Source organism: Dasypus novemcinctus, chromosome 12, assembly GCF_030445035.2.
Source record: "Dasypus novemcinctus isolate mDasNov1 chromosome 12, mDasNov1.1.hap2, whole genome shotgun sequence".
Lineage (NCBI taxonomy): Eukaryota > Metazoa > Chordata > Mammalia > Cingulata > Dasypodidae > Dasypus > Dasypus novemcinctus.
The window spans coordinates 30,256,751-30,278,865 of NC_080684.1; the positions used below are offsets into that span (position 1 = coordinate 30,256,751).

The 22,115-nt window shown below is 33.5% G+C and overlaps 3 protein-coding genes across 3 annotated transcripts; 1 reads left to right on the plus strand and 2 right to left on the minus strand.

Moving 5' to 3' along the window:
- Window positions 1-242: 242 nt before the first annotated feature.
- On the minus strand, window positions 243-1,052 carry LOC101416978 (olfactory receptor 6C74-like). Its single transcript, XM_012525400.3, has one exon. It carries the CDS (start codon window positions 1,050-1,052, stop codon window positions 243-245), a length of 810 nt encoding a protein of 269 aa, XP_012380854.3.
- Window positions 1,053-10,146: 9,094 nt separating this feature from the next.
- On the minus strand, window positions 10,147-10,914 carry LOC101416549 (olfactory receptor 6C74-like). The gene has a single exon (XM_004459165.3). It carries the CDS (start codon window positions 10,912-10,914, stop codon window positions 10,147-10,149), a length of 768 nt encoding a protein of 255 aa, XP_004459222.3.
- An 8,427-nt stretch (window positions 10,915-19,341) lies between these two features.
- On the plus strand, window positions 19,342-20,280 carry LOC101416128 (olfactory receptor 6C6-like). Its single transcript, XM_004459164.3, has one exon. It carries the CDS (start codon window positions 19,342-19,344, stop codon window positions 20,278-20,280), a length of 939 nt encoding a protein of 312 aa, XP_004459221.2.
- The last annotated feature ends 1,835 nt before the right edge of the window (window positions 20,281-22,115 follow it).

A 22,115-nucleotide genomic window follows, 5' to 3' on the forward strand; every position in this document is an offset into this window, starting at 1 on the left:
TAGAATACCTAAAGACAAAAGAGACAAAATGAAAAACTTAGCTTCATTTCCTCCAGATATCTAAAGAAGGAAGTGAGATCAGGAAGGGAATGTCTAAAAGGAGATAAAAATGAAAATTATCTTCTTTGGGACAAAAACCTATGAAAAATAAATCTTATAAAGGAATAAAGATGAATATCAAAGATTGGCAGAAGAAAAAGATAGAAGCTAGGTACTGGAAGGTAATAACAGATACATTGATTTTATTTGAGACTTCTTTTATTTCTTAATATAATGCAACAATATGTCCATTTCTTTGGCAAAGAGATAATTCTATGTAACATATGCATGAAAGCTATTTTCACTTGTTGTTTCTTCAGGGTGTAGGTTAGAGGATTCAAAAGTGGGGCAGCTGAGGTTTTGAGCACTGAAATTCCTTTGGAAAAAGAAATTTTTTGTTGAACTGTGGGTTTAACATAAATGAAAATGCAGCTGCCATAAGAGAGCGAGATGACAATCATGTGGGAAGAACAAGTGGAAAACGCCTTTTTCCTCTGTTGAGCTGAAGGGAATTTTAAAATCGTTAGTGCAATGTAGGTGTATGATGTTATTACCATTACCAGTGTGACCACGAGTGTCACCAAAGCTGAGATGAAACCCATTGTCTCGATGAGCCTTTTGTCTGAGCAGGAGATCTGCAGGAGGGGAGTAATGTCACAATAGAAATCATCAGCCTTGTTTGAGTCACAGAAGTCAAGCTTTAGACTGAAGATGAGTGGTGAAAAGATGATAAGGAATCCAGCGAGCCAACAACTGAGCTGTGTGCAGACTTTGCTGCTCATGATGGTTGTGTAGTGCAGGGGCTTACAGATGGCAACATAGCAGTCATAGGACATGGCTGCTGGCAGGTAAAACTCAGGGGCTCCAAGGATGAAGGCAAAAAACAACTGAATGACACAACAGTTGTAGGAAATGGTTCTGTCTCCTGTCAACATAATAATCAGCAATTTAGGGATATTTGTACTAGTATAAGAGATTTCTAAGAGGGAAAAATCCCGAAGGAAAAAATACATAGTGGTCTTGAGGTGAGCATCCTGCAGGGTGAGTGTGATGATGATTAGATTGCCAGTGATGCTGAGCAAGTAGATGAGAAGCAGGAGGACAAAAAACAACCTTCAATTGTGGGTTATCAGTCAAACCTGCTAGGATAGACACCATCGCTCTGATTTGGTTTCCCATTACTGTCCTATGACTTCTATGAATTCCGAATAGTAATAGTAAAAATAAAATACTTGATGACCCCTATTTAAGTAGCATGGTTTAAGCTACAATTTGCCAAGAATTGTTTAGATACAGCAATAGAGTACTCTTTTAAGTTTATGGATTTAAGCTGGTAAGAAAAAAATAGTTTGCATTTCCAGAGTAACTAGAAAGAGAATTAAAATTTAATTTACATTTACACCAAAAAATAAACCATATAAGAGTAGTCATTGTTGTTTGTTTTTATATGAATTAGAGGACCCTATAAAACATAGACAAAATTTGTTCACTCTTGATAAAATGCAAGAGTTGGGATGTCAGACCATGTCTGATCATTAAAGAAGTTTGCACACTGGGACCAAAATTATATTCATCATTGCAAATACATTTAGCCATATTTTGCACTTAACACATGCAAGCATGCACATAAACACACAGGCACATATAGACATACAAATATACACATTAGCCCTGGTCAATAATCAAGGGTGGTACACCTTTACCATTGTATTCAACCAATCAAACATAAATACCTGATTTTTTTTCTCATTTACTTTAATGGCTAATGAGATCTGAATCCACATAAGTGAATATGAGACATAAGGAATAATTTTATTTGTCCATATCTGTTGTCACTGTCCTCTCTTTCTACACCTCATGCCCCACTGTAAAATCATCAGGAACAGTGTGATAATGTTGATGTACTTAACAAAGAAACTGCAAATTTTCCCTGCAAACTATGGCTCTGAAAATGACAGCATTAGGTAAAGTAAAAAGGAAGGTAAAAGGATGCAGAAGCAGATATAAATACATGAGCATGAGTTTAAGGAATTGTATGAGATGAGTTTAGGGAATTGTAAAGGGAAGAGAAAGATAAAGATATGTTCTTGGTAGCTTAGAGGAAAGAGGACTATTGAATAGAGAGAATGATTTTGAGGAAAAAATTAAAACTAGATTAAAATTATGTAAATTAGTATGTAAAAATAATTACTATGAGGAAGAGTTTAGCATGGAATTTCTCTCCATCTGCTTCTATTCCTTAAATTGCCTTTGTGCCCTCCATTTAAAATACAGACCAAAAACATGAAGCATTTGGAGATCAACCTGGCCTAAAGCACAAGAAAAGAAAATACTTGGTTAATTTCAAATTCATAATAAATCACTAAACTAAATTTTAGAAGCCATATATTTCTCTGCCATAACAAGAATATTCGAATGTCCAGCTACAGGAAATTAAAGAGATATTAATAATAGATTTCTATTCTCAACATCCAGAATATAGTAAATGAGAATCAGCAAGAGAGGAACAACATTGTTCAGGTTTGCACTGGAAGATTATGGCTTAAGATTTAAAAGTCTGTTTCTTCAGTAGAAGTCTTCTTAATATTACAAAATTTTGTACAAACTATTTTAGGCCAAATTATAGAGCATTTAAAAAATGATTAATGATAAATCTCGAGAAAATTTCTTTCCTCAATATATTCATCATAAAATATATAAAATGATTAAATTTTGATGGGCACTATATAAAACAATGTTTTTGTCTTGAGAAAATTAAGAGACTTATTTGCAACCTCTAAAACATACATTATTATTCAAAATTTTAAATATCAAAAAAAATGGTTAATGTTATAATGGTCAAAATAGAACAAAAGTAGTTTAAAATATACCTAACAGAAGTTATCATTTTTTAAATGTGGAAACACATATTTTTTTCAAAATTTTTAGCCTCAAAGCAGCTTGCCTAATGCATTTAGAATCTCAAACATCTTTCTTTAAGAACACATATACACATATTTCAGCAGGCAAAATGATCCGTAGTTCAATGCTTAATACTTTTGTCATCACGCTGAAGAGAGCGCACTGTCAATCCATTCCTCTCTGCATGGACCACCCTCTCCCAACAATTTATGGGTGCTTTAAAGGTTATCTTGGTGAAGTTTTGATTAGAATTTTTTCCGGTTTTTTAGTTACTATATTGCATTTCCCCATACTACAATGTACATATTTATGTATTGATACTTTGATGAGTATCACATATAGTGTCGTATAAAAATTAAACTACTCTTAATCCCAGGACTATTTGTGCTTTCTGTAACTAGCAGAACAGTTATGAGGAATTATCTTGGGATCTGTGATTCAAGAACACCATTTCCCCTTGGATCACCAATGTTTGCCACACAAATGTTCTCCGTAGGCATTAAATGATTTAAAAATAATATGTATGTAAAATTACTCCATTGAATTTTATCTCCAGAGAATTTAGTATAGATTGCCTTAATATATGTTTGGCCTCCCACGTATGCATGCTATTAAATCTTAAATACATAGCAAGGATTTGGAAAAAGAAAAAGAAAGTTTATTTCAGGGGGGAATAAAAAGTGAGAATATATGATGCAGAATTTATCCTGTCATAGACAAAACTGCACATTAAATTATGTGCCATTATTAACATCCAGTCCAATTGCACATTTCACATCCTATGTGGCATTCAATTCCTTTCTGCAAACTGAATTTGTGATGTTGTCTAGTGGACCAAAAAAACATTATTTCATAGTTAAGGATTCTCCATTTCATCCATATTTATAAAATTTTAATGTTTATCTATGTACAAGACTAACCAGAATGATGATCCAATGCCTTAGCCTTCTGTGCAACTTGCTGTGGCTATGGGACTTGTTCTGGCCAATGGATGTAAATGGAAATAATTTTTTTAACTTCCAGGCATTAGTCTTTGATTAAAGGAGTTTTCCCCCTCGTCCTCTTTATCCTCTCTTAATGTTATAATGCAAATATGAAGGTTATTATCCTGAGCCATGAAAATGAACAGACACACTAGGGATGACTATTCAACAAGATAAAACACATTGAGTTTTCTCTCATGATAGCATGCCATAAAAGCAAACAAGATGCAATGAATTTATGCAACAGTCTCAACATAGTTAAATGAGTTAAAAAAAAAAACGCAACTTCCCTCTCTTTAAACCACTGCATATTTTTCTTTCTCATACTCTGCCAAATTTATCCTATCATCAAAAACTGAAAGGGTCTGAAATTTCACCCTATTTGCAGTATGGCTAGTTAGCCTCACTTTATTACTCACTTCTCAGCAGGCAGCATGAGATTTTTATTCTCATTACTTCTTCTTTTACCACAAATCATATGGGGCACCGGGTGGAAGGTGACTCTAGTGTAGGTTGTACATACGATGAGCTTGAGTCACAAATGAAGAACTGAAGTCTAGCAAATTTCCAACTTTTAAAAGGGCTGTCTGAAAATTTGCCTCATTTTGTCCACTGGGAAGCATTGGCTGACATACTGGTCAGCAAACAATTCTGTCTTTTGCCAAAAAGAGACACTATTTCTATTTCTATCTTTCAAGGCAGTCCAGGATGTAAGCGGGACTGTGCATACTTGCTTCTCACAAATCTACACTTCTTTTCTAAAACAACATGGCTTTTCGTAAATTTCCCAATAATTACTTCACTTTGTTGACTGCTCTGATTAATTGAACCTCTTGTTACCACCCCTACTGTGGAAATCAAAGTCCAAGAGGGAGGCAAGCCAATGCCTGAACTACACACAATAAGTACAAAACAAAGGGTACAGTGCATGAAGTCCCATTAAAAGAAATTGCTTAAAATTTCTGGAGGCAACCTACATTAGATTTGTTAACCTATAGAACAATCAGAGTATAGGTTAACAATTCCTCCAACAAAGCCTCCCTGGTGACTGGTAAACCCGAGCATTCCCAATTCAGTGCCTTGTGTTTGGTACTGCTATGCAGTTAATTCAATCTGTCCTATTTCTACGCTACTCCAATTCCTGTACACACACACACACATACATACACACATATCCCACAGCTCTGGATGTCTTCCCCCACCCTCAGTAATAATTTCATCTGTGACACTCTAATCAATAAATCCTGTAGAGTGCTCTTTTTGTCTGCCTCATGTGTATATTATCCAGTCTCACCTTCATAGCCTCCTCAGTACTACCTGGGAGAGGCAGGAGCAAATCTTGCTCCTTTGTCACAGCAACAAAACACAGTATTCTGCCCACAGGTATACAAGGCAAAGGCAGCTCCTCTTTACTCTAGATGTATGGAAGTCACAGTTCTGCTCCATGTGGGAAAGGTGCAACTTCCTTATTTCAGATGATGGAAGTTAGTTTCCACTACAGGCTCACAGCAGAACTGTCCACCATGTTACCACAAGGGAGACGTGGTGCAGGACAGGGGCCGGCTGACAACTCTGCTGCTGCAGTGCCCATTGGGATGAGAGACAGGATGGGATGTTATTTGTGGTACTTTCCTTGACAATAAGTAGGTAGCCTTGAAAATTTTTGCCCTGCTAGGCTAAACTACCCATCCACCAGTGTACTCACCTCAGTCTTTTTTAACTGTTAAAGACGCTCATATTTTATTAGGGCTATGTTTTGCCTGCTCACAAGGCATATCTGGGCATGGACACCTCTAGGACTCAAATTGGTGTACATAAAAGGGAAAACATGTAAGGATCCTTGCTGAGTATTTTTGGGTAATATGCCCTTAGTCAGTCCCTTTTTTATTCTACCTTATAACTTTTAAAAATCAGATTTTTATTAAATTACACCATGCAAACAGTAATGCCCATAAATGGGTTATATTTAAACTTAATGATTTTTCCTGAAGCAATTACTCTCACTCACAATAATTGACATTAAAAGACCAGAATATTACCAGCATGGAAGAAGATCCCTCCACATATGTCCCTTCCCAAATACAAACTGTATTTCATATCTTCAACTCAGTTTAGTTTTCCAGACTTTGAGCCAAGAAATGAAATTAAACAAAATATAGCATGTTTTCCCTTAGATTTTGAAAAGAATTTGTGAGATTTAGCTTTGCATTTTTCAGTATTTATATATTTATATTTAGTCTGTACACTTGTTTGAATATAACAATCACTTATACATTTAATATTACTAAATAAGTGTTTTGTTTTGCTACAACTGCAAATAAAGCAAGAATGAATGAGCTTTCACACATACACATGTTGAGCAATGTGATGTTTGAATTATATATTTATAAATTCTTATAAAAGTTTATACTCAAACTAGTAGCTTATCATCATTTTTTTATGCTTGTTAACACTTCATATTCTCTGTATTCTTTGTTTTTTGCTTTGGATTTTTCAATTTTAAACATTTTTTTGGGTATGACTTTTAATATTATCACATTCCATTTCTCTAGTAATTATTTTTTTTCACGTGCTCATATTCTTTGAATATTTGGACATATTTGTTTTAGAAATCCCTGTACATTTTTCTATTGAATGAGCTGTCTCCTTCTCAATTTGTGCAATTATTCCATACATTATAGTTTTAAATTATCTATTAAAATTTTAGGTAGTATATATTTTACTAGGAGAAAAAACACAAATTTACTAGGAGAAAAAACACAAGAGACTAGTCACAGAAAAAGAAATAAAAATGGGAATAATTATCCACTGCTGGTGGAATTGTAGAATCATGCAACCGTGTGGAGGACAGTTCGGTGGCTCCTCAGGAGGCTAACTATAGAACTGCCATATGATGCAGCAATCCCACTACTCAGTATATGTGCAAAAAAACTGAAAGCAGGAACATGAACAGACATATGCACACCAGTGTTCATAGTGGCATTATTCACTTTTGCCATCAACAGATGAATGGATAAGCAAACTCTTGTATATACATACAATGGAATATTACTCAGCTGTCAGAAGGAATATGGTATTAACACATGGATGAAACTTGAAGACCTTATGTGGAGTGAAGCAAGCCATGCACTGAAGGACAAATAGTACATGACCTCAATTATGTGAATTAAGCACATTGAGCAGCCTCACAGAGCTAGAGTCTGGAAGATAGGTTTACAGGAGACAGACAGGGAGTAGAGCATTGTGAGTTAATGCCCATATCAGTAAAATCTATGAAAAGGTGGAATGGTGAGGTTTTGCAGTGGATGGGCATGACAGTGTTGCAGTGATGCTATTGGGTTCAGCAGGGCTTGCCTATGAAAGGGTAAGGTGAGGGGAGCGGTAGATTGTACTATCCATGGGCCTAGGGGTCCGGGAAGGGAGCAAATGAACTCTGGGGATTTGTGGGTCTGTGGGTGAAGCTACAATGTTGTGACTCTTTTTGAAAATACAGCAGGGAAAGGTTGCTGGTTTAGGGTCTTGGCAGTCTTCCAGGAAGTATGTGAGTGTTCATCCTGTCATAAAGCATTGTATCTGTGGGTGGACACCCACATGGTAAACAAGAAGGTGTTGGAATTCCACCCTGGGTGGTTCTGCTATGTTTTCATTCAACGGGCAGAAGTCTTTCTAGAGCATAGGCAGTGCCTCGAAGGGGAGATCAGGCCAATATGTCAAATCCTCAATGTTGTTGCAAGTAATTATGAATCTTGTTCTTCAAAGAGTGAAGCTTGGTGGTGGTTGTGGGTCCTTGGAGGCGGGGGGCGGGGAGGAATAGAATAGATGGACCAGGGGGCATTTTGGGGATGTAGGAATTGTTTTACATGATCTTGCAATGATGGATTTTCATTTTCAATTTTATTCATATCTTTGTCTTCAATAAAACCAACTAATTTATTTCATTTTTGGTTTGTGCCTTTATGTTATATTTAAAACATTTATTTATATGAAGAGCATGAGTATACCATGCTATATTTTATCATGATCTTTAATGTTTTACTCTTCACATTTAGTCAATAGTCCCTCTGGAAAATTTGTTTGATATAGAGGTCAAAATCTTTTTCTTATCTTGTGCATACTCAAACAGCCCAGTATCCTTTGATAGTTTATGGCAAAAATCATCATTTCCTCATTGAAATGTATTACCATTTTGTCAGAAAGCAGATGAAAACATATATGTGTATATACACATATGTGTGTGCATGTGTATATATGTATATATATATATGTAATGTTTTTATTAATTAGTCCATTTGCCTACTTTTGTGCCAAATTGGCACTTTCTTAATTATAATGCTCTGAAATAAGTTATGAAATCTGGTGTTGCTTTGCTCTTCTTTAAGATGGCTTGATTCTTTTTGGCTGACATATTTCTGGATAAATTTTGAATCACATGCTAGTCTCGAAAAATAGGTCCTAAAGAATTTTGTTTGGGATTGAGTGATTCCCTAGATAAATTTAGGAAAACCTGATATCTTTGTAATATTGAGTCTTTGTATCACTGAGTATGACACAGCATTCCATTCCAGGTCAAGAATGTTTTGTGATACTCTTTGAACATTTCTGAAAATTTTGAAAAAAAAACTTTTATGATATATCATCCAGCCTAGTTATAAATTCTTTTCTATTATACTTCATTTTATAAAATGTTCTGTTCATTACAGGTAAATTGATTTTAGATTACCATGCTAAATTGTGATCTACAGATGAAAATATCTTAAGAGAAGAACCTGTTTCCTCTAATATTTAGAGTTCATTTGTAGAACCATATATGTATGTATGTGTATCTCAGTAGATGTTTTTGAAGGGAATAAAATAATTACTTATATATCTGCCCTTGGCTTCAGAGAGTATGCCAATTTAATTGGGAAATATATCTTCTGTTTTGGATACACTATATAAAGAAAGCATTTTACTCTTTGATTTTCAAAACAAACAATAAGCTAACAAATATCTTGCAACAATAATCGCAAACACTCTTAAATGTAAGCATCAACTACAGAAAAAAGAAATGTTAGCAAATATCTACAAAATATATTAAAAGCAAAGTTTGAGTTCTTTAAGACATAATTATATTAAAGATGACCAATAATTCTAATAGCTCATCTTGGGCTAATAATTTCCAGATTAAATGTTTACTCCACGAGAGTTTCAGTTAGTACAGAGTGTTTCCATATTCTCACATCCTTTTTACTCTTTTATTAAATATTACATTAGTATGATCCATTTATATTAGTTATGAGCCATTACAGATACCTTTCTACTTACTAAAGTCCATACTTTACTCAGAGTTCCTTAGCCTTTACTTCATATCTCTTTCTACCTCCCAGTATATTTCATTAAGGATAATATATTCTATTTTTTATTCTTGTTTCCTCAAGCTCCTCTTGGCTTTGTCATGATTCTCAGACTGTTTTTGTTGGCCTGACAGTTTTAAGTAGTACTAGTTACCTATTTGTAGAATGTCCCTGAAGTGGGATTTGATCCTGAAGTGGGATTTGACTAAATTTTCCTCACGGTTCGACAGGGGTTATATGTTTGGGAGGAAGACTACATAGATAGATTGCCATTTTTATCACATCACATCAAGAATAGATACTAACAGCAGGACTTACACTGTTGATATTAACCTGAAGTAGAATTCATTAAGTTCCCCTGATGTAAAATTAATTTCCCTCCCTTTCCAAAGTGTTACTTGTGAAAGAAATGATTTCCATGAACCTACTAATTGCTATTTTTTATATAATATACACATACAAATTTATAGAAATAAAATATTATCATAGGAGCATGTTAGTTCTAATTAGGTTGTGTCAAATCACAAATTATTATGCATTAGGAATGTAATAATGTAATGAAGTATACATTATATGAGGCAATAAATCATTAAAAATATATTAGAATTATAGTTAACTAGAATTCATGAATTATGAAATAGATAGATTGAAAAATTTAACTTCATTGCAGCTATGCAGAGAAAGAGAAATTAAAATAAAATATTTCCAGGAAAAAAAACAATGATTTCTAACAGGATTTTTGTGGGAAAAAAAAAAGCTTGAAGGGAGACATTGTCCAATAGCAAAGAAATAGAAAAAGCAGGAAATGATATACTGAAACCTTATTACGGATGATTGAATATTAGGCAAGACTCCGCATTACATTTCTCTGCCATGTCACAACAGCATTTTCATTTTTCTGAAGAGACAAATTTTTGTACCAAATTCAGGAAGGCTTTCTTCACTTGCTGGTTCCTCAGGGTATAGATAAAAGGGTTCAAAAGTGGTGCAACTGAGGTATTGAGCACCGCAATTACCTTGTTGAAGGATATTCTTTGTCTGACTGAGGGTTTAATATACATGAGAATGCAGCTGCCATAAGAAATGGAGATGACAATCATGTGAGAAGAACAGGTGGAAAAGGCCTTTTTCCTCTGATTAGTTGAAGGGATTTTTAGAATAGTCAATGCGATATAGATGTATGATGTTATCACCATTGCCAATGTGACCAAGAGCGTCACCAAAGCTGAGATGAAACCCATTGTTTCCAATAGCCATGTGTCTGAGCAGGAGATCTGCAGGAGGGGAGTAGTGTCACAATAGAAATGATCAACGATGTTGGAAGCACAGAAGTCAAGGTTTAGACCCAAGATGAGTGGTGGAAAAATTACAAAGAATCCAGCAAGCCAACAACTAAGGATGAGCTGTGTGCAGACTTTGCTGTTCATGATGGTTGTGTAGTGCAGGGGCTTACAGATGGCAACATAGCGGTCATAGGACATGGCTGCCAGCAAGTAAAACTCAGATGCTCCAAAGAGAAAAGCAAAAAATACTTGAGTTGCACAACAGTTATAACAAATTGTTTTGTCTCCAGTTGCCATAATAACCAGCAATTTTGGAATACATGTAGTAGTATAAGAGACTTCTAAGAGGGAAAAATTTCGAAGGAAAAAATACATGGGGGTCTTGAGGTGAGCATCCAGTAGGGTGAGTGTGATGATGATTAGATTGCCAGTGATGCTGAGCAGGTAGATGAGAAGCAGGAAGACAAATAACACAACTTTCAATTGTGGGGCATCAGTCAAACCTGCTAGAATAAACACTGTCACTCTTGTATGGTTTCCCATTACTATTCTCTGACTTTCTCCAAGTCTGAATAAAAACTAAAAGATAAAATAAATTGATGCTTGATTAATTCCTTTGGAAAAATAACAGTGACAACTAATATTTCAGATAAAGTTTGGAAAGCAGTATTTTCAGAAAGTATAATACAGTGGTCAATTATGTTTTTCAGATATTTATGCAATCAAAAACTTACACATTTCCAGAGTAACTAGATGGATAATTAAAATGTTAGTATGCATATCCTAACAAGAGAATCATCCTTGAGAGTAGCAATGCTTCATTTTATTATATGAATGTATTAGAATGTCCATTAATCTTGGAAAATATAACTTCTGCCTGGAAGATACATGCCAGTGTTGGGATTATAAACCATTTCTTATTCAATTTAAAGAAGTTGAAAACTAATACCCAAATTGCATGTATTATTGCAAGGGCATTAGTTTGTTCTTAGCATAGAAGCATACATCCAGATATGCAAATCCTACACCTCTCAATTACTAGATGATAGAAACTTTTATTGATCAAAACTCAAATCCTGAACTCTTTTCTGATTGGTTTTATTCATGACTGATGAGGATAGAATTTAAAAATGCCAAGGTGAAACAGAGAACATTTCCATTTGCTTTTCTTCTTTGGGTTCTCATCCCATATCTTCTTTTAACTCATAACAGATACAAGACGCAACTCTAAAACACATTCATTATAAAGAGGTAGTAAAGCTGATATGGAGAGCAAGATGCAATATTTTTTCTGCTGGTTAAAATGTTGAGAAAGGATAGGGTCAAGTAAAGTGAAAGAGAAGATAATGGATATCAAATCTGATAAATGTAATAAGTTTAGGAAATGTTATGAGGAGGTAAAAGTAGTGTGAAGAGAATGTTAAAGAAATATGAAAACCTAAAGGGAAATAAAATGTTATTTTTTGGTAGAGTTGGATTATTACAGTAGTAAGGTCTAGGAAAAAATAAAATAAAAATATTAAAATTATGTGAGTAAATAATAAGGGGAAATATTTAGCAAGGAATATGCTTAATAATTAATAGATACCTTTTTGTCCATTTTCCAAAGTACAGAACAAAAAAAAGAGTAAATTTTAAGTCAGCAAAATCTAAAAGAAAAACTAAGACAGAGAATTTGGTAAATTAAAAATTCCCAATGATTGGTAAGACTGATGTTAAGACAAATTTTAGATGTACTATATTGCTCTGTGACAGTAAGAATACTCAGCTGACAAGTGAATGAGTAATTAAAGACATTGATAGGAAATAACTAGATCTATTGAGCAGTGTATCTATGACAAGCACTAATCTCAACTTTCATATATTATATGAGATAGTGAGATTAACTAAAAAGAAAAAAATGTACACGGGTAAACACAACTGGTAAGTTACAGATTTCTTTAGTTTAGCCCATTCATATAGTTGTAAAGAATTTATTACAAAAATTTCCCAGTTATACAAATGTCACCAATAAAACATTGGTATAAATCATTTCAAGCTATTTTCTTGTAGAACTTTAATAATCACATGTAATACTATTACCCTAAAGATCACTGGAAAAGCAAAAGAAAACAACAAAAATCATATAATGAGCTCATTAGAACACACTTAATGGAGGAAATAACACTTAGTTTTATTAGATATTCTTATTTTAGTAAATATTAAAAAGTAAAAGGCTTTTAATTTCTAAATCGGTTTTGCATCTCATTTGTAGGTTCTCTAAGCTATCTCCAAAGTTAATTATAAATGCTGGTAAAAAGGCCTAAGTTTTTAATAGAAACAGACAAACTTTAGTTAAAATCTGTGTACTGGGAAAATTTATCTATAATTTTAGAAAGACTAATGTTTTTTACATTTGGAGTAAGAAAGCAGTCCAAATAGCTCTTATTACTATTCATTTATGCAGATTTATCCATGCAAGCCTTCTGTACTTCAGTATTTAACTCTTTGATTATCCTGTGTACAGAGCACATGGATGGTCCATACTTCTCTCCACATACTTCATTCTATTCCAATTTTCATTTTCTGTACCTTTTAGAAAAATATCTAACAAAATGAAGAATATTCAGGGAGAACTGAGATCTGAGAGCATCTTCCCTAAGAAGTCACCAAAATTTAAGTTATACAAATGTTCTCTATAAACATGCAGAATATACTTCCAAACACACACCACTTCTTGTAATTAAGTCTCTAGAGAATTTAGTATAGATTGCCATAAAATCTGTTTCCTTACCACACATCCTGATTCGAAATAACAGACACATAGATAAGGATTTAGAAGAAAGAGTAATGCTTATTTTAGAAGAGATCCATTCCTCTCTCTGTGTATTTCACTCCATTCCAAAAAGTCATTTAAATATTAGCCTTAACAATTTTTTGACTGATTTATTGCATGCTATCTAACAACTCTATCAAATTATGCCCCCTCACTACAATTTCCTGATAGTAAGTATGAAAATCATCTCTTGAACCCATGGAGTATTTATGCTTTCCATGCCCCAAAAGAAAATATTTAATAAGAATGAAGAATTCTCAGGAGGAACTGAAATCCAAGAAATTTCATAAGAAGTCACCAAATTGAATGTTATATAAATGTTTACTACAGACATGTAAAATAACACACAGATTCACATATACACATCCATTCTTTTAATGAAGACTCTAGAGAATTTAGTATAAGTAGCCATAAAATTTGTTTCCTTGATACACATACTGGTTTGAAGTCCCATATACATAAAAAAGGATTCAGTAGCAGAATAATTAAAGATTATTTTAAATGGAAATAAAGAGTAAGACTATCAAGTGGAAAATATAATCTGTTGTAGAACAATTGACTCCAAGCTAAAAGTGTCATTCTCATTTCTCTTCACACACTTAAATATTTTGCTAATGATTTAACTTAATCCTTTTCTGAAAATTGTCATTTATTCAAAGATTCTTTGTCTTATGCATGGTAGATGAAAACCTGCAACCATCAGTAAACATTTTATAATTCTTTATATTAATAATACAGTTTCCTGTTTATATGTGTTTACCCAGATGAAGATCCTAATTCCCAGTTCCTATTTTTCCCTGCCACCTGTTGTGTCCAAGTTCTGGCCAATGGTCATAAATAAAAATTATGTGTGTAAATCCCTGGCATTGCCTTTAATAATAGGGTTTTATCCTGTCTATTTCTTCTCAAACTTCTCTAATGTAAATGTGATGACAAGCTCTGTTGAGTTTCAAGAAAGAACGAAACATTCTAGAGATAGCTACTGAACAAGAAAGAACACACCCAGTTTTGTGACACCATAATAGCCATATCAGCATAATAATCCCAGTGCATTTAAAAAGGCAATTCTGTCATACCAGCATGAAATGCTAAAACGAGATAAAAACAAACTTGTCTTGTTTTAGTCAATGTGATATTTACCTTTAGTGAAACCTTCCTAACTCAAGTCACAATCAGTATAACTTTTGGTATCAGAGTTGGTGGCATGAGAGATAACTTCATAGAAGGAAAGTAGGAATTGGTTATCTGACCTTGCTGGGTCTGAGGAGAGTGAGGTGATCATTTTATATTGGCAGCTCAGGACTCAGAGATTTCAAACTTTACATTCTTGCTTGTGGTCACTTGCAAAGAAGTATATTTTAAAGACCAATCATTCACAAACTGAGTCTCTGGGAATACAAAAATACTATGAGAATGAGAAATAGAAGGACTTGTAAAGTGAGATGGCCAGTTCTAACAACACTGAGCATCTCAAAGGAAGAAATGAAAGGTTTAGAATTTAAATTCTCAGCTAATTCATTATTAACAAAGAACAGATTTTCCATGATGCCCCCAATAGATTTTTCTCCCTTGTACTTCATGTCTGTTGGAGCTGAAAACAAGCGAAATTCCCGACCTTGCACCTTGTTAAATAGGAACGTGGGTTGAATTCACACTCTTACATGTTTTCACATAGAATACATTGGAAATCATGCAAGGATCACAAATTAAAATGGATATAGTTGAGAAGATTCTTGATGGCCCACATATTTACAACTATTCAGTTTTAGTTTTAATTTTGTCACATTTTAAAAAATTCTGGTGGTTGTGTAGTTGTGTCACATGTGGTTTACTTTGCAGTTCTATGATGATTTAGGATGTTGTAATGCATTTGCTTCCTTATTAGTCATATCCATATCCTCAAGTGAAATGCCAGTTGAGCTTTTCAAGTGGGCTTTCTGCAATTATCTTGTTACCTGTAGGCATTCTTTATGGATTCTTAATACTGATCCTACTTATTTGCCAGATATGTATTTTTGTAAATACATTCTCGCACTCTATGGTTTTCTTTTCAATCTCTGGTGGCATTTGCTAAGAAATATTTCTAAATTTAAATACATTCTAATAAAAACTATCTCATGCTCTTTTTGCAGTTTAAGAAATTATGACCTCCTCCAAGATCACAGATTCTCTATACTTTTCTTTAAATTCTTCATTGCCTTACTTTTCACATTTGTGCATGTAGTCCATCTGAAAATTATTTTTTGCATAATGTGATGTTAAGATTAGAAAACATTTTGTCCTTATACTTATCCAAATGACAAAGTAGCTACTTTTTAAAAGATCACATTTCCCCTCCATACCACAGTGTCACATTTGTTGTATGAGTTGACCATATATTGTTTCTCAAAATGGACTTAATATTCATTTCCATTGGTAAAAATTTATCATTCAAAGCCCATAGAAAATTATTTAAATTATTACAGCCATACTATGTGTTATCATGTGTATGAGTACTGAATCCTATTTATTGGTTTTTATTTTTATTTTTGTTTTGTTTCTGGTAAAAATTGCCTTGGCTATTTTTTTTTTCAATTGTTTTGTTTGTTTGGTGTATGTTTTTTTTTCAAATATTTTTATTTGAATAAAATAATCAGACCATTAATAATTACTTCAAAAGCACAAAGAAGAGCTGAAAGGATTTTGATTTGTATGTCAATGAATTTATAGATCAGTTTCAAAGAGACTTCATATCTTCGTATTAAGGAAGTTTCCAGTTGGTGAATATGGTATGTCTCCTCATTGACTTGTCTTTTTTTCCATCTTTTCAATAATATTGCAATGTTTTGTGTATAAATGCCTTGCACATGATTTTAGAACAATTCTTCAATCATTCCATTTTATGTTACTGAAAATTATATATGTTAAATGTCATTATTCATTTTTACAAGAAAATATTTATAAATACAGCATGAGATTTTTGTATTGACTTTATCCACAGAAAGATACCAAGATCCACTTGTTCATTCAAATCATTTAGTAATAATTCCTTTTTAATTGTTTTACATATACAATTATATTATCTTTCAAGAATATTTACTTAGGGGACATTGTATTAAATATATAAATTAATTCAGGCAAAGTTTCTCCAACTCAGTGGTTCACAACCAGGAGGGATTTTGTCCCTGTACCCCTCCAGGGATATTTGACAAAGTTGAAGTATTTTTGTTTACAGCTAAGGATGCTACTGTCATCTAGAGGGTGGAGGTCAGAGAAATCCTTCCAAATATTTTACAATACACTAGATAGCCCCCACAACAAGAAATTATCAAGAGCCAAATAACTGTAGTGCTAAAGTGGAGAAAATCTTCTTTGATAATTGTTTGCTTATATTAATGCTATTAATATCAAAACAGTAACATATACCTTCTTACCTCGCATTTGGGAAGCCTGCGCTCAACCACTGAGCGACACTAGTTCTCCTTTATTAACTCTTTCTCTTTCTTTTTTTTTTTTTGTTGTTGAAGCCAGGGAATGAAACCAGCATTTTGTTTGTGGGAAGCTAGCACTCAACCACTGAGCCACATCAGCTCCACTGAGTTGGTTCTCCTGTTTGTTTGCTTCTCGTATGTTTTGTTGTTTTGTTTTGTTTTGTTTTAGGAGGCACTGGAAACCGAACCCAGAACTTCCCATGTGGGAAGCAGGTGCTCAACCACTTGAGCCACATCTTCCCTTCCAAATAGATTTTTGGATTGTTTTGTTTTATTGAAGTATATCATTCATACATGAACACACATAAACAATAAGTTTATAGTAAAGATTGCAAACTTATGAAATAAACATACATAACATCACTGGGGGTCTCATACATCACCCCTCCACCAACTCTGTATTGGTGTGAAACATTTGTTGCAAACTATGAAAGAGCATTGTCAAAATATTACTACCAACTATATTCCTTATTTTACATTTTGTGTATTTTTCCCCCAACTCATAGTATTTTTTTTAATGAATTTTTGTTACAGATACTGTGAACTTGCAAAACAATTTTACAGATGTGTAGATTTCTCATACAACTCCACACCCTGGTGGAACATTTGTTACAGATTATGAGAAAATATCATCAACACATTTTAGTGAGTAGCAACTGGTTTATAAATGGGATTGTGACTCCAAATAGTTTTGATGTAGAAATTATTGCAGTATAATTTAAGTACAGGAAATTTACACTTTTGGGACATATTGTTTGATAAGCTTTGACAAACATATGTGGTCTTGTAACCACTACCATAATAAGATATAAAATGTTTCCATTAACCTAAAAATTTCCCCATCATCTTTTGTATTCAATTTCTTATTTTCATCCTCAAGCCCTGATCAGATTTCTGTTCCTATATTTTATTTTCTTTATCTATTGGATTGGTGCTCTTTACCATTTGGGGCATTAACACATAAAACAAATATTTAGTAGATAAAACTCAGTGCACTCACAGAATCAAACAGTTTCCACCAATAAGTCATTCAAAGTTTCAATTTTTAAAAAGTTTACAATAAATTATACACAACTTCTTTTGCTTATGTGAAGCAAGGCAATGTTTCCTGTTGATGAAAGCCAGATTGGAAAATTTCAGTATTGCCCCAAGACTATGAAACAGTTAATGCTACCATTAAATAATTCCATGACCTTGTTATAATTAATAATCCTCTTCTGGGATAATATTATTTCAGCTTTTATTTAAAGTGGATTACAGTGGTGTATATCATTCCAAGTAATAAACACTTTTGGTACAATGGTCCCTAGAGAAGATATTTACTTTGTTTTCTTTTAAGAGAATCCCTTTGAGTCTGTGGTAAGTGGAAGATAATAAAATTGTAGCATTTTGTAAGTGTACAATTGACAATATTGTATTATTTTTACTTGGAAGAGTTACCTTTCATCAGACGATTTCCTGACCTTTTTCTTTGCTTCCAATTTTTACACTATTATTTTACTTTAAGAACATATATTTAGGTTTTTAATGATAGCAATGACAGTTGCATCAGTTTTCATGGAGGTTATTAAGAATGAAATATCACAACTTGCCACTTAATGTGTCATGAACGATGCTGTCCTTTAACATTATTGATGCCTGAGTTTGAGGCTTAGTATTGAGGAAGGATTTGAGGGAAGGGGGAAATCTACATAGAAGCAAAATATATATACACATTTCCTCTAGGTGTAAAAAATCACTGGAAATCTGTATCCTTTTCTGCAATTATAAAATATGGTCTGAAAAGTAAGTAAAACCATCATTAATTATGTTAGAAAACATTACTTCAAAGCACACTCAGGGGAAGAATAGACATAATAGATGCCAAGAAGGTAAGTTTAACCATAATTCTAATCTACTTCAAAATCACAAGTTCAGGCAAATGACCGGGAAGTTAAATCCTGGGAGATTAATATGATTGCTGAATTTTCATGTTTATAAATATTTTTGAAATGAAAGAGTAATTTTAGAGTAATGTCTATAATGGGTAATTGTAGTGGTATATTCTCATTGAAGTGAACTTTTCAAACTAATGAAATTAAGATCGTTAACTCATTATTGAAAATCATTGTGTCTTTGTAATTAATTGGCATGAAAATTGTCATAAAACTTTAAATACTGGTTTTGCAAAATCACTTGGATAATCAATGTAAGAGGGAAAATCAACTCTGCAATTTTTAAATGATTACTTAAAATGAGTATTGGCATAAATCAAGTTATGTGGGAAATTTTTGAGAAACATTATAAAGGGAATTAATGTTTGGAAGGATTTTGAATTGAACTTTGACCATGTATTTATATCACCTGTTACTTTAAACTGGAGAAACTATTTAAAAATGGGTATGTTTGAGAATATATATCTTTCTCTGTTTTTAGAAAGTATGTATTAGCATAAGAGAGAGATTGCTTGTGTATGTAGATATTTATAATTATGTTCTCCTTTTTCTATATAGATTTGCAAAAAGTCACAAAAGAGAAATGAAGAACCAGTCAATGGAAATACAGTTTGTTCTGGTAGGACTGACAGATGACCCACAATTGCAAATTGTGATTTTCCTGTTTCTCTTTCTCAACTACACATTGAGCCTGATGGGGAACTTAATCATTATCTTTCTCTCCCTGTTGGATGCCCGTCTTCAGACCCCAATGTATTTCTTTCTCAGAAATTTCTCCTTTTTGGAAATCATATTCATAACATTGTGTATTCCCAGATACTTGGTAAGCCTTGCAATTAGAGACAAAACTATTTCCTATAATAATTGTGCAGCTCAATTATTTTTTTTCCTTTTACTGGGAGTTACAGAATTTTACCTTCTGGCTGCCATGTCCTATGACCGCTATGTTGCCATCTGCAAACCGCTGCATTACCCAATCATAATGAACAGCAAAACATGCTACCAAATGGTACTCAGCTCTTGGGTAACAGGATTCCTAATGATTTTTCCCCCATCGGTCATGGGTCTCAAATTAGATTTCTGTGCTTCCAAAGTAATTGATCACTTTATATGTGAGGCTTCTCCCATCCTTCAGATCTCCTGCACAGATACACGTGCCCTGGAATTGATCTCTTTTATCTTAGCCGTGGTGACACTTGTGGTCACATTGGTTTTAGTGATTCTCTCTTACACTTATATCATTAAGACAATTCTGAAATTCCCCTCTGCACAGCAGAGGACCAAAGCTTTCTCCACCTGTTCTTCCCACATGATTGTTGTCTCCTTGACTTATGGCAGCTGTATCTTCATGTATATTAAACCATCTGCAAAAGAAAGAGTGACCTTATCCAAAGGTGTATCTTTGCTCTATACCTCAGTTGCCCCTTTACTAAATCCCTTCATTTACACTCTAAGGAACCAGCAGGTCAAAGAAGTGTTCAGGGATGTGCTACAAAAGATTTTGTATTATCCAAGAAAATGAATTTTAAATTATGATACAAATTACGACTTCACAGGAAAACTGAAAAAATTCACAATTTTTTTCTGATTATGTGTACCTTCTCAGTTATCTCATACGTGAGATTCTTTTGAAGAATCTTATTACTTAGTTTCTAACTTAAGCTCTACTCTTCCTTGTAAAAATATTTTCCACCCTGCTGCAGTAAACTTTCTAGTTTTAATTTTTAAATATTATCATCTGGAGGCAAATTATTCTCCAGAAACCATGACCTACAAGAAATGTGCCCTGTAAATATATCATGCCACAAGTGATTTTTAAATCAATTTGACATATATTTACTAAACATCCAGACATTGAGAGAGGTTCAATCCTTATGTTTAACAAGTTTGTTTTGCCTAAACGAGGCAACGACATAAAGCAAATATTGTCATAAAATCTTTGTTTTGGGCTGTAATAAAAGTCTACCAAAATATTATAGCATAGATCAGAAGGGCTTTTAAGAAATTTTGAGATCGGGGAAGCCTTACAGAAAAATTAAAAATTATGATGAGGCTAACAATATGCATAAGGAAAGAAGATTGGCATATAAATATAAGTAAATAACACAGAGGTGTTAGGTTGAGAGATGTGTTTGGAAAGGTCATGTCTGATGGTTACACAAGGCTTTGAGACAAGCAGCTTAGAGTTAGTAAAGGCTTCCCTGCATACACTTGTGGGACAGTACACACATTATTCAAGTTTTTGTGCTTCTGTTTCTCCTCATATGGAGTAGGAGAAATAAAATCACTAGCTCATGTTTCAGTCAATTGATTTAAAGCTCTGAGAACAATTTAATGCTCAGGAAGCAATAGTACTTATTTGAATAGCACGTATATTTTTATAGCACCTAATAAGTAAAAGACTTTATTTACATTTTATATGAATTTTTTTAAATTTTTAATTTTATCAAACTATATCATTCATACATGAACATACATAAACAGTATGTATATAGTAAAGTTGTGTACTGACAAAATAAACATGCATTAGGTCATACAGGGACACTAAACTTTACCCCACCAACACCTTGTATTGTTGTGAAACATTTGTTACAAACTATGCTAGAGTATCATCAAATATTTCTCCTCACTATAATCCATATCTTACATTTGGTGTATTTTTCACCCAACCCACCCTATTTTTTAAAAATATATTTTTATTACAGAGGTTGTGATCTTACAAATCCATCATGCACATGTGTAAAACTCCCATACAACACCCCTTCACCAACACACCACACCCGTGGGATATTTGTTACAGATTATGAGATAATATCATCAGATTATTACCACCAACCAAGGCCCATAGCCTACATTTGGCACTCTTTTTCCCTACTCAACTCCCCCATTATCAACACAGTACATCTTTGGCATTATGCAAGAATATTACAGTATTGCTCTTAACAACAGTCCATAGGTCAGACCAATTGTATTTTTCCCATGCTTCTCCACATTCCTACCACCCTGTAATAGGTGCCAGTACATCCGCTCTAGCTCAAAGGAGGACACTCTTGCATCTGTACCATCAACCACAATTCTCATTCACCTTTGGAGTGTCTTTGTTGTTCAGTCCCAAGATTATTTTCTAGCATTCTATCAATTAACTTTTACATCCTAGACTCATCTTTTCAGCCACAATCCCATTTATAAATTAGTTGTTACTCACTATGTGTTACCATCAACTCTTGAATAGCACTTACATTGAGAATATGATGCAAGTAATATTTAATGTGTTTGGTGAAATGAACTTTGTACCTCAACTTCTACATATTCTTGGTCTTGAGCCACATTTCTGCAGGTGTGAACCCTTTGTAATAG